Source organism: Macrotis lagotis, chromosome X, assembly GCF_037893015.1.
Source record: "Macrotis lagotis isolate mMagLag1 chromosome X, bilby.v1.9.chrom.fasta, whole genome shotgun sequence".
NCBI classification, from domain to species: Eukaryota; Metazoa; Chordata; class Mammalia; order Peramelemorphia; family Peramelidae; genus Macrotis; species Macrotis lagotis.
Genome location: NC_133666.1, coordinates 608813521 through 608826876, shown reverse-complemented (window position 1 = coordinate 608826876; position 13356 = coordinate 608813521). Strand labels below are relative to the sequence as shown.

The 13356-nt window shown below is 35.5% G+C and overlaps 2 protein-coding genes across 3 annotated transcripts in view; one reads left to right on the top strand and one right to left on the bottom strand.

Annotated features, from left to right (window-relative positions):
- The window catches only part of COL22A1 (collagen type XXII alpha 1 chain), a 665867-nt gene that overhangs the window by 346397 nt on the left and 306114 nt on the right, over nt 1-13356 (top strand). The window lies entirely within an intron of this gene.
- LOC141503474 (E3 ubiquitin-protein ligase TM129-like) lies at nt 2069-3262 on the bottom strand. The gene has a single exon (XM_074208708.1). The coding sequence runs from the start codon at nt 3260-3262 to the stop codon at nt 2174-2176; it is 1089 nt and encodes a 362-aa protein (XP_074064809.1). The 3' UTR covers nt 2069-2173.

The following is a 13356-nucleotide window of genomic DNA, read 5'->3' as shown; positions in this document are numbered from 1 at the left end:
AAAGTTGACAAAACTATCATTTGAACTATCTCTCTCTCTCTCTGGTCTATCAAACCAGTGCTCTATTTACAACAGTGTGATGTTTCCCTCATTTTACAGAAAGGGAAAGAGACCTAAAGAGGTGAAAAAAATGAATTCTCATGGAAAGCCCAAATAGAATTTGAATCCAGGTAGTGACTCCTAGATCATCTGTGAACAAATATAATCAAAATTTAAGACATTTGTGCATTAGGTTCCAATGAGTTATTGCACTGAATTCAGCGAGTCTATGAAGTGGTAATAGGACCAAGTTAAAGGTATGGAAGGGGAGACATCTTCCACCTCCCTCTTCATGTTCTATTTTAGCCTCTGATATAATACATACTAAATGTTCAATAAATACTGAGTAAGTGCCAAAATTTCTTCTCCAAATTAATTCCCCAGTGTAAATATGTTTTCTTCTCCCACCTACCAAAATCAATAATTGAATGAGCATTTATTTTTTCTTTTTCATAATTTATATTTTATTATTTTTTTTACTTAATGGTATTTTACTTTTCCAATTATGTGTAAATATAGTTTTCAACATTCACTTTAATAAGATTTAGAGTTCCAAATTTTTCACCGATCCTCCCTCTTCTCCTCTCTCCCCAAGGTCACAGGCAATCAGATGTAGGCTATACATGCACAATTATATTAAATAAATTTACATATTAGTTGTGAAAGAAGAATCAGAACAACAGTAAAACCACAAGAAAGATGAAAAAAGTGAAAATAGTACACACATACACACACAGACTTCAGAGCTTTTCTCTGGATGTGTATAGCATTTATCACTGAGTCTTTTGGAATTGTCTTGGATCATTGCATTAAGAGCTAAATTTATTATAGCTGATCATCTCCCAGTGTTGCTGTTAATGTTTACATTGTTCTTTTTTTTATTCTGATCCTTTATTGGAATGAGAAGGTCATACCCTTTATACTAAGGGATTCTCTTTAAATTGCCCAACATGGTAAATGCTATGAAACAGACCTAAGAATCAAAGGTATTCAACATGGCTAGAAATACTGCATCCTCAGCAAAGAAAGGAAGAGAATGAAATGGATTGTTTTTGTCCCAAAGTTGTAGGCATTTGTATCTTACTTAGATGATTCTTGTCTTGTCCTTTAAAATATTTTAAAGGAAAAAAGAAATTAAATACCTTTATGGTATATAGATTGTGTATTATAGAGAATTAAGGTGCTTGCTCTTGTCCCTAACAGTTGTACTGAAAAGCAACTAGAAACACTGGGGTCACCCCCAAAGGACTGAACTACAGGTTTGTAGTTTGGCGGGGGAAGGGATAGATAGGTGTGTATAGGAAATGGCTGTGTTAAAAATGACAGTTACTGAAGCTGTGGAAAGTGTATTTTACTACTGCAGCCCTCTTTCCTGTGAACCATAGTGGATTATCGAGTACAAAACACATGGGTGGAAGGAAGTATAAGAGTGGGAGAGATAGGGAGAGGTGAGAAGAAGGGAGGTGCAGGGGTGGGGTAGGGTAGAAAGAGATGAAATAAAACAGAAACTAGACTTAAACTTCCCACTGAAATGATACTAATTTTAAGTACAAGTCTGGAAACCATGACTATCCAAGATATCTGTGTGGGTAGGTACAGGTCCAAAATGTAGTTAAGAAAGTCCTGGAAAACTGCATATATTTGTGTAAAAATCATAAAGAGTAAACTTCAAAAAACAGCTGCAGTAAAAGAAAGCTCAGTCCTGGTCAGGAACAGTGTCTGACTTGTTACCTAAAAAAAAAAAAAAAAAATAGACCTTTGCTAGTCTATTCACAGAGGATGAGGGGCAATTGCTCTGGAATCCTTCACTATGTATGAACTGTGGAGAGAGAAGGAGGGCAGGGAGGGGTTGAGGCATCATATCTTCCTTTGAAAGTCTGGAACTTAAAACCTTGCCCTGCCTCTCCTTCCTCTTATCTGGGAACAAGGAAGAAATGAGCAGCCTCTGGAGAAGGGCTGGTGTCAGTAGCAAAAGGACAGGCCCCAGGGGCTTAAGAGGGGGAAATGCTGAGGAGGCTTGCAGAGTTACCCAAACAGAAGGGGGTGCCTTGGATCCAAAGAGACTGAGAATAGTTCCTCCAATGGAGTCCCTCCCCCCAGCTGACCCAAGAAGTACGTCCTTGCTCAGGGAAGGTCAATGGATGATACAAACATCTAGGATGCAGAACTTGGACCTGCAGGTGGGGCAAGGCACATGGTTGGAGAGCCAGGTTTCTGGGTGCTGTTGGTCCTGGCGGCTGGCAAACCACTTGCCCATGCAGGTCAGACACCACATGGGGTGGCAGTAACACTGCTGCCACTCACCGGCATCCAATTCCTGGCAGTTCTTCACCAGCTTAATGTTGGCCCTCGTCTGCATGCAGCCAATACAGGGCTCTAGCTCCTGGCTGCTGGGGATGGAATAAGGTGGGTTGGTCTCCACCAAGGATGTAAATGTTTCCAGAAACATGTCACCAAGACTCTGGTGGATGACCACGTTGGCAGCATTGTGGATGGGGGCATGGAGTTTTTCCCTTAGCTCACCATATTCTGTAGAATTCAACCAGATGTCAAAGGTTTTGACAAGAGGATTGATACTGGCCACTTGGATGGTAAGGAACTGCACAGGCAGATTAGAGTCTGGTGAGAGCTCTTGCTGGCATGATTCAGTCACCGTCAGGTGGATGTCCTGCTGCTGAGCCACATGGATGCGGTAGGTGTTCACCTTCATGACCCATGTGTCAGTCACAATTACCCAGGCACCCGGAGCCCCCGTGGCAAACTTGTCGATGTGTCGGAACTCAGTGTTGATGGAGGATGCCACCGCTCGCCACCCTGACTGTGGAAGGGCATGGAGCGCCAGCGTCCTGGCTAATGGGTGGTGTTCCCACCTGTTCCGAGACCAGTAGTAAGCAACTGTGCAGGTGATGCTGGGAAAGGAGACTGACAGGAGAAGGAATAGCTTCCAGCCTTCTGGAGCCTGGTTGAAATAATACAGTTGCTTTTCAGATGCCGCAAAGCACATACCAAGGTAATAGCCCAGTGGAAGCAGCGAGTGGACCAGCATGGTGACCGTGGTCCTGCGCAGGTGGTACTGCACAAAGGCCACGTCCTCGATGCCCAGCCAGCCGGACAGCAGGTTCTGCACCGTCAGCCCCGCCGAGTGGAACTCGTTGGGCATGAAGACGAAGCAGACGGAGAACACGATATAGGCCAGGGTGAAGGTCACCTCGGGGCTGTCCATGCCGGCCCACCGGGGGCCGTCCGGCCACCCAAGGAGGCAGCCCGGCCCGGCGGGGCGCCCGAGCTACCTTGTTCTTCTGATTCTGAACACTTCACTCAGCCTCATTTCATGTAGGTTTTCTTTCTAGGTTTTATTAAATCTTCCTGGTCTTCATTTCTTATTGCACAACACTATTCTATAACACTTGTATACCATAACTTGTTCAAACAGTCCCCAATTGAAAATTTTCCCCTCAATTTCTATTCCTTGTCACCACAAAAAGAGCCATGATAAATTCTTTTGTAATATGTAAGTCCTTTCCCCATTTTTGATAATATATTTGGGATATATAGAACTAGTAGTGGTATTGCTTGATCAAAGGGAATTAACAGTTTCATAACCCTTTGAGCATAGTTCCAAACTGAATGAGTTCAAATTGTCCCATATCCTCCTTTATGTTTATCATTTCCCTTTTCTATCATATTAACCAATCTGATAGTTTGAGTTTTTTATTTGAATTTTCTTTATTTCTCTTTTTTGTTATTTTATTTTTCCAAATGCACGTTATGAAAGTTTGTCAACATTCATCCATATACATATGTATATTTTTAAGTTACAAAATTTTCTTACACCCTCCCTTTCCATCCTACTTTCCCTCAGCAGCAGTCAACCATTTGTGTTAAACTTGTTTACAGATTAGTAATTTTTGGTATGAGGAATAAGGATTAAGGGAATATGATATATGAGAGATATTTTAAGAAGTGAATGTAGTGTTCTTCAGATTCTGAAATTTTTTTTTGTTTTCTTTTGTTTTGTTTTTCTTCTTCAGTATGGGGATATCATTGTCCATAGCTGGTCTAATAAAGTTGGTCTAGCTCTCTGAACTGCTGAGAGCAGCTGCATCCATTAGGGTTGATCATCTCACAATTGTTGTTAATGTATACATTAGTTCTACTCCCATTACTCAGCATCAGATCCTGCAAGTCATACCATGCTTCTCTAGAGTCCAACCATTTATGATTTCTTATAGAACAAAAGTATTCCATAATATTCATATACCATAGCTTGTTTAACCATTCCCCAATTAATGGGCATCCCTCAATTTACAAATCTTTGCCACTACAAAAAGTGCTGCTATGAATATTTTGGGGACTTTTCCCAATTTTTATGATTCATTCTGAATATAAAATTAGAATTGGAATTGCTGGGTCAAAGGGTATGAATATTTTTATTGCTTTTTGGGCATAGATCCATATCACTCTCCAGAATGATTGGATCACTTCACACCTGCACCAGCTATGTGTTAATGTTCCTATCCTCCCACAACTTCTCCTACATTGATTATTTTCCCTTTTTGTCATCTTAGCCAATCTAAAAGGTGTGAAGTATACCTCACTGTTGTTTCAATTTGCATTTTTCTAATCAATAATGATGGGGAACATTTTTTCATGTATTAATTTCTCCATTTGAAAGTTATATATTCAATCCTTTGACCATTTGCCAAACTGGAGAATGATTTGTAACTTATAAATTAGTTGCAGTTCTCTATATATTTTAGAAATGAGACTTTTATTATTGACCTACTTATCAAGGTCGTTTCCCAGCTTTGTCCTTTCCTTCTAATTTTGCCAGCATCGATTTTATAAGTTCAAAACCTTTTTAATTTAATATAGTCAAAGTCATTCATTTTGGAGGTTATAATGTACTCTGCTTCTTGTTTGATCCTAAATTTGTCCCCTTTCAATATTGGTTTGTTAATTTGTCTATGGTGTTGCCCTTTATGTCTAAATCCTGTGCCCATTTTCACCTTATTATGGTATAGGGTGTGAGATGTGGATCCATACCTAGTTTTTGCCAGACTATTTTCCAATTTTCCCAACAATTGTTGTCAAATAGTGAGCTCTTCTCCCAGAAACTAATGTCTTTGGGTTTGTCAAACACTAGATGACTGTAGTTATTTACCACTGTTTCTTTTTAATTTATCCTAATCCACTGATCAATTACTATACTTCTTGACCAGCACCAGGCAATTATTTTTTTAGATTGTTGCTATGCAATGGGGTTAAGTGGCTTGCCCAAGGCCACACAGCTAGGTAATTATTAAGTGTCTGAGACCAGATTTGAACTCAGGTACTCCTGACTCCAGGGCCCATGCTTTATCCACTGCACGACCTAGCTGCCCCCAACCAGTCAATTTTTGATGACTGAAACTTTATAATATAGTTTTTAGATCTGGTAGACCTAGGTAACTTTCCTTTACATTTTTTTATCAGTTCTCTTGCTATTCTTGACCTTGCTCCAAATGAATTTTGATACTATTTTTTCTAGCTTGGTAAAATAATTAATTGGTAGTTTGATTGATTTGGCACTGAACAAGTAATTTAATTTTATTTGAATTGTCTTTTTTGGTATGTTAACTCAACTTAACCATGAACAATTGACATTTTTCCAATTTCTTTTAGATCTGACTTTATTTGGTTGAGAAGTGTTTTATTAATTGTGTTCATACAGTTATGGGGTTTGTCTTGGGTGGTAGATTGCCAAATATTTAATATTGTCTATATTTACTTTAATTGGAAGTTCTCTTTCTATCTCTTACTCTTTGGCTTTGTTGTTCATATATAGAAATGCTAATGATTCTGTGGCTTTATTTTTATATCCTGTTACTATGCTGAAATTGTTAAGTATTTCAAGGAGGTTTTTAGATGATTTTATCAGATTTTCTAAGTATACTATCACATTACCTTCAAAGAGTGAACACTTTGCTTCCTCATTGCCAATTCTGATTACTTTAATTTCATTTTTTTCTCTTATTGATAAAGCTAGCATTTCATTTTTTATTTTGTTTTTTATTAAAGACTGTATTTGAGTTTTACAGTTTTTCCCAAAATCTTACTTCCCTCCCCCCCCACAGAAAGCAATCTGTCATTCTTTACTTTGTTTCCATGTTGCACATTGATCCAAGTTGAGTGTGAAAAGAGAGGAATCATATCCTTAAGGAAGAAACAAAAGGTATGAGAGATAACAAGATCAGACAATAAGATATCTGTTTTTTTTCTAAATTAAAGGGAATAATCCTTGAACTTTGTTCAAACTCCACAGCTCTTTATCTGGATATAGATGGTATTCTCCATTGCAGACAGCCCAAATATGTCCCTAATTGTTGCACTCATGAAACGAGTAAGTCCATCAAGGTTGAACATCACCCCCATGTTGCTGATAGGGTGTACAGTGCTTTTCTGGTTCTGCTCATCTCACTCAGCATCAGTTCATGCAAATCCCTCCAGGCTTCCCTGAATTCCCATCCCTCCTGGTTTCTAATAGAACAATAGTGTCCCATGACATACATATACCACAGTTTGCTAAGCCATTCCCCAATTGAAGGACATTTACTTGATTTCCAATTCTTTGCCACCACAAACAGGTCTGCTATGAATATTTTTGTACAAGTGATGTTACCCTTTTTATCATCTCTTCAGGGTATAGAACCAGTATTGGTATTGCTGGATCAAAGGGTGTGCTCATTTTTGTTGCTCTTTGGGCAGAGTTCCAAATTTCTTTCCAGAAAGGTTGGATGAGTTCACAGCTCCACCAACAGTGTAAAAGTGTACTGGATTTCCCTCAACACTTCCAACAATGATCATTATCCTTTCTGGTAATATTGGCCAGTTTGAGAGGTATGAGGTGGTACCTCAGAGAAGCTTTAATTTTCATTTCTCTAATAATTAATGATTTAGAGCAATTTTTCACATGATTATGGACTGCTTCAATCTCATCTGTAAATTGCCTTTGCATATCCTTTGACGATTTGTCAACTGGAGAATGGCTTTTTTTAAAAATAGGACTCAGTTGTCTGTATATTTTAGAAATGATTCCTTTGTCAGAATCATTAATTGTAAAGATTGTTTCTCAATTTACTACATTTCTTTTGATCTTGGTTACAGTGGTTTTATCTGTGCAAAAGCTTTTTAATTTAATGTAATTGAAATCTTCTAGTTTGTTTTTGGTGATGTTCTCCATCTCTTCCTTAGTCATAAACTGCTCCCCTTTCCAAAGATCTGACAGGTAAACTAGTCCTTGATCTTCTAAATTGCTCATAGTATTGTTTTTTATGTTTAAATCCCGTAACCATTTGGATCTTATCTTGGTAAAGGGTGTGAGGTGTTGGTCTAATCTTCCATACTAACTTCCATTTTCCCCAGCAGTTTTTATCAAAGAAAAAGTTTTGATCCCAATAGCTTGACTCTTTGGGTTTATCAAACAGCAGGTTTCTATAATGACTTTCTTGCTATTGCACCTAGTCTATTCCACCACCACTTTATTTCTTAGCCAATACCAAATAGTTTTGATGACTGATGCTTTATAATATAATTTTAGATCAGGTAGGGCTAATCCCCTTTCTTTTGCACTTTTTTTCATTAAATTCCTGGTAATTCTTGACTTTTTATATATCCATATGAATTTACTTACAACTTTTTCTAACTCATTTAAGTAATTTTTTTGGAACTTTGATTGGCAGGGCATTAAAAAGGTAATTTAGTTTTCATAGAATTGTCTTTTTTTATTATATAACTCTACCTATCCATGAGCAGTTGATATTTGCCCAGTTATTTAAATCTGATTTAATTTGTGTGAGAAGAGTTTTATAATTGTTTTCAAAAAGATTCTGAGTCTGTCTTGGCAAATAGACTCCCGGGTATTTTATATTGTCTGAGGTTACTTTGAATGGGATTTCTCTTTCTAGCTCTTCCTGTATCATGTTGCTAGACATATATAGAAAATTTGAGCATTCATGAGGGTTTATTTTGTAGCCTGCAACTTTGCAAAAATTAGTAATTGTTTCCAGTAATGTTTTGGATGATTTCTTGGGATTCTCTAGGTATACCATCATGTCATTTGTAAAAAGTGAGAGTTTTGTCTCTTCCTTCCCAATGCTAATTCCTTCAATTCCTTTTTCTTCTCTAATTGCTGAAGCTAACATCTCTAATGTGATATTGATTGTTAGTGGTGATAATAGGCATTCTTTTTTCACCCCTGATCTTATTGGGAATGCCTCTAGCCTCTCCCCACTGAATATAATGCTTGTTGATGGTTTCATATAGATATTGCTAATTATTCTAAGGAACTGTCCATTTATTCCTACACTCTCTATTATTTTTAATAGGAATGGATGCTGTATTTTGTCAAAAGCTTTTTCAGCATCTATTAATATGATCATATAATTCTGGATAGGTTTGTTGTTGATATAATTGAGTATACTAACAGTTTTCCTAATATTGAACCAACCCTGCATTCCTGTGATAAATCCCATTTGATCATAATGTATTATCCTAATGATAACTTGTTGTAATCATTTTGCTAAGATTTTATTTAGGATTTTTGCATCTATATTCATTAGGGAGATAGGTCTATAATTTTCTTTCACTGTTTTAACTCTTCCTGGTTTAGTTGTCAGCTCCATATTGGTTTCATAGAAAGAGTTAGGCTGAGTTCCAATCATTCCCTATTTTTCCAAAGAGGTTATACAGAATTGGAGCCAATTGTTCCTTAAATGTTTGATAGAATTCACTTGTGAATCCATCAGGCCCTGGAGATTTTTTCTTAGTGAGTTCAATGATGGCTTGTTGAATTTCTTTTTCTGAGATAGGGTTTTTTAGGTATTTAATCTCCTCTTCATTTAAGTTGGGCAACTTATATTTTTGTATATATTCATCCATTTCACTTAGATTATCAAATTTATTGGCATAGAGTTGGGCAAAATAATTTTGAATTATTACTTTAATTTCCTCCTCATTGGTGGTGAGTTCAACTTTTTTATGTTATTAGCAGTTTGGTCTTCTTCTTTTTTAATCAAATTTACGAGAGGTTCATCAATTTTATTGGTTTTTTCATAAAATCAACTTTTGGTTTTATTTATTAATTCAATAGTTTTTTTTTGCTTTTGATTTTATTAATTTCTCCTTTAATTTTTTAGAATTTTAATTTGGTATTTAATTGGGGATTTTAAATTTGTTCTTTCTCTAATTTTTTAGTTGAATATTTAGTTCATTGATTTCCTCTGTCTCCAATTTATTCATGTAAGCATTTAAAGATATAATATATTGCCTGAGAGCCACTTTGAGTGAATCCCATAGATTTTGGTATGTTGTTTATTTATTGTCATTATCTAGAATAAAATGATTAATTCTTTCTATAATTTATTTTTTGGTCCACTCATTCTTTAATATGGGGTTATTCAGTTTCCAATTGGTTCTGGGTCTATATCTCCTTGGCCCAATATTGCATATTACTTTTATTGCATTGTGATCTGAGAAAGATGTATCTGCTATTTCTGCCTTTCTTCAGTTGATCATTAGGTTTTTATGTCCTACTTCATGATCAATTTTTTTATAAGTTCCATGTACTGAAGAGAAAAATGTATATTTCTTTCTCTCCCCACTCAATTTCCTCCATAAGTCTAGATATCTAGTTTTTTTCTAACAATCTATTTACCTCCTTAACTTCTTTCTTGTTTATTTTATGATTCAATTTTTCTATTTCTGAGAGAGGAAAGATGAGCTCTCCCACTAGTAGAGTTTTTCTGTCTATGTCTTTCTGTAGTTCTTTCAGCTTCTCCTCTAAGGATTTGGATACTATCCCATTGGGTGCATACATATTCAGTATTGAAATAACTTTATTGTCTATGGTACCTTTTAGGAGGATAAAGTTTCCTTCCTTATCTCTTTTAACACAATCTATTTTTGCGGCTCTTTTGTCTGAGATAAGGATTGCTAGCCCTGCTTTTTTCATTTCAGCTGAACCAAAGTATATTTTGCTCCAGTCTTTTACTTTTACTCTATATGTATTTCTCTGGTTCAAATGAATTTCTTGTAAGCAGCATATTGTAGGATTCTGGTTTGTAATCCACTCTGCTCTTTGCTTATGTTTTAAGGGAGAGTTCATCTCATTCACATTCAAAGTTATGATTACTAATTCTTTATTGCCCTCCATGCTATCTTCCCTCTGTTTGTATTTTCCCCTTTCCCCCTTTATCTATATTCCCCATTATTTTGTTTCTGAATACTACCCCCCTTCATTGTGTTTGCCCTCCTATATCACCCCCTCCCCTTTCTTTCACCTTTCCCTTTTGCCATTTTCCATTCTTTTCCTTTTGTTAATTCTCCTTTTCCCCCTCCCCTTACCTTTCTCTGACCCCCTCCCCATTTCCCCTTTTAATACTTGAGAGTGTAGATGTTTTTTTTCAGTTAACTAAATATGTATGTAAGTTGACTTTAAGCCATGTCTGATGAGAAAAATATTCAGGTGTTTCTCATCTCCTCCCTTCTTCCCCTCTATTACCATAGGTATTTTGTACCTCTTAGTATAATGAGATTTACCCCATTCAGTTCCCTCCCTCCTCCCGTCTCCTTCCTGTCCCACTTTTTAAGGAGTTGGCCTAGCCCCACTACTGATCAAGCAAGTCCTTTCGGGCCCTCAGGGTCCTTGGATCCAATTCAGCTGGTAATCTGCCTAATCCAGGGCTGATCCACCCTCTGAGCTCAGACTCACCTGCCCTGATTTACCCAAGGCTGTGGAACACAAATCCTGAGGTAGATGTTCTTTCTCCTGGCTTTTCTTTCTGTGTTTTTTGGGTCGGGTTTCTGTTAAGAGGTTTGTTTCATATGATTGATAGGGAAAGCTCAGGAGACTTTAGAACTGTTCCTGTCTTCTCTCCTCTATCTTGGCCCAAAGTCAAGCTAACATTTCTAATACTAAAATGAATACTAATGGTGATAATGGGCATCCTTGTTTCAACTCTGATTTTATTGGAAATGCTCTGAGTTTATACACATTTCATATAATATTTCTTGATATTTTTTAAATACATGCTACTTTTTATTTAAAAAAAACTCCATTTATTTCTAAGCTTTCTATTGTTTTAATAGGATTGAATATTGTATTTTATCAAAGCTTCTTTCAGCATCAATTAAGATAATTATATGATTTCCCATTAGTTTTGCTATTGATATGCTTAATTATGTTGAGTGTTTTCCTGATATTGAAACATCCCTGCCTACCTGGTATAAATCCTACCTTATCATAGTGTATTAACTTGCTGCTATCTTATTGCTAAAACTTAATTTAAGATTTTTGCATCAAGGTTTATTAAGGAGACTGGTATATAATTTTCTTTGTTTTGGTTCTTCCAGATTTATGTATCAGAACCATGTTAGTATAATAAAAGGGATTTGGAAGAATTCCTTTTTCTCCTATTTTTAAAATAATTTATGTTGAATAGCAATTAATTGTTCCTTAAATGTTTCATAGTCTTCACTTGTAAATCCATCTGGACCTGGAGATTTTTTCTTAGGGAGGTTATTGATGGTTTCTTCAATTTCTTTTTCCAATGTGGATTTAAATATGTTATTTATTCTTCTGTTAATCTGGGCAATTTGTATTTTATAAATATTCATCCATTTCATTCAGATCATCAAATTTATTGGCAAGTAGCTCTGAATTATCTCTTTAGTTTCCTCCTCATTGATGATTAGCTCACCCTTTTCATTTTTCACATTGGTAATTTGGTTATCTTCTTCCTTTTTTTAATCAGATTGACCAAAGGTTTAACCATATTATTGACTTCTTGAGAAAATCAACTCTTAGTTTTAGTTATTAGATAAATGATTTTCTTGCTTTCAGTTTTATAAATCTCTCCTTTTATTTTTCAAAATTTCTAATTTGGCATTTAATTGGGGATCTTTAATTGTTTTTTTCCCTAGCTTTTTCAGTTGTGTTTTTAATAGGATTGGATGTTGTATTCATTGATCTCCTCTTGCTCTTTTTTATTCATATAATAATTTAGAGATATAAAGTTTCCCCTCAAAACTGCTTGGCTGAATTGCAAACATTCTGGCATGATGTCATATTATTATTTTCAAAAATATAATTATTATTTTTATAATTTGCTATTTAATCCACTCATTACTTACAATTAAGGTATTTAGTTTCTAATCACTTTTTGTTTTATCTTTCCATGACCTTTTATTACATGTAATTTCTATTACATTATGGTCTTAAAAGTTTGCATTTATTATTTCTGCATTTCTACATTTGATTATAAGGGTTTTTTTTTTTTGCCCTCGTGCATGATCAGTTTTGGTATAGGTATCATACTGAGAAAAAAATATATATTATTTTCTATCTCTATCAATTTTTTCCAGAGGTCTATCAAATCTAACTTTTCTAAGATTTCATTCATCTTCTTAATTTCCTTTTTGTATATTTTGTCATTGGATTTATCTAGTTCTGAGAGAGGTATATTGAAGTCACCCATTATTAAATTTTTTTTGTCTATGACTCCTCGTAATTCACTCAATTTTTCTCCTAGGAATTTGAATGCTATACCACTGGGTGTTTACATATTTAATAATGATATAGCTTCATTACCTATGCTACCTTTTAAGAAGATGTAGTTTCCTTCCTTATCCATTTTAAATGAGATTTATTTTTGCTTTTTCTTTATCTGATATCAGGATTGCTTCCCTGATTTTTTTTTTACTTCAGTTGAAGCATAATATATTTTGCACTATTCTTTTACCTTTACCTTATGTGTATCTCTCTGCTTCAAATGTGTTTCTTGTAAAATCCATATTGTAGGATTCTTGTTTTTAATCCATTCTGCTATCCATTTCCATTTTATGGAACCATTCATCCTATTCACATTTGCAGTTAAGATTACTAATTTTATATTTCCCTCCATACTATCTTTCCCCATTTATCTTTTTCTCTTTCTTTTCCCCTTATTCCTCCTCACCAAAGTTTTGCTCCCTTTCCCCTTTAACTTTTCTTTCAAAATTTAACTTTAAGTTTATTTTCCCTTAAACCTTCAACTTCCCTTTTAGCAGTCTCTTCTTCCCTTATCTTTATTGTCTTCTGTCTCTCCCCCCTTCCCTTTAGAGAAGTGTGCATTTTTAAGCCTAAGTGGGAATGTATCTTTCATGCTTTCTAGGTCAAATCTATTGAATAGAATTTACTCAGTGTTCACATACTCCTGGCTTTCATTCTAAAATTATAAATTCTTGTGCCTCTTTATCTGTTGTGATTTATCACCAGAGTACTATTAATCAGGTATCATC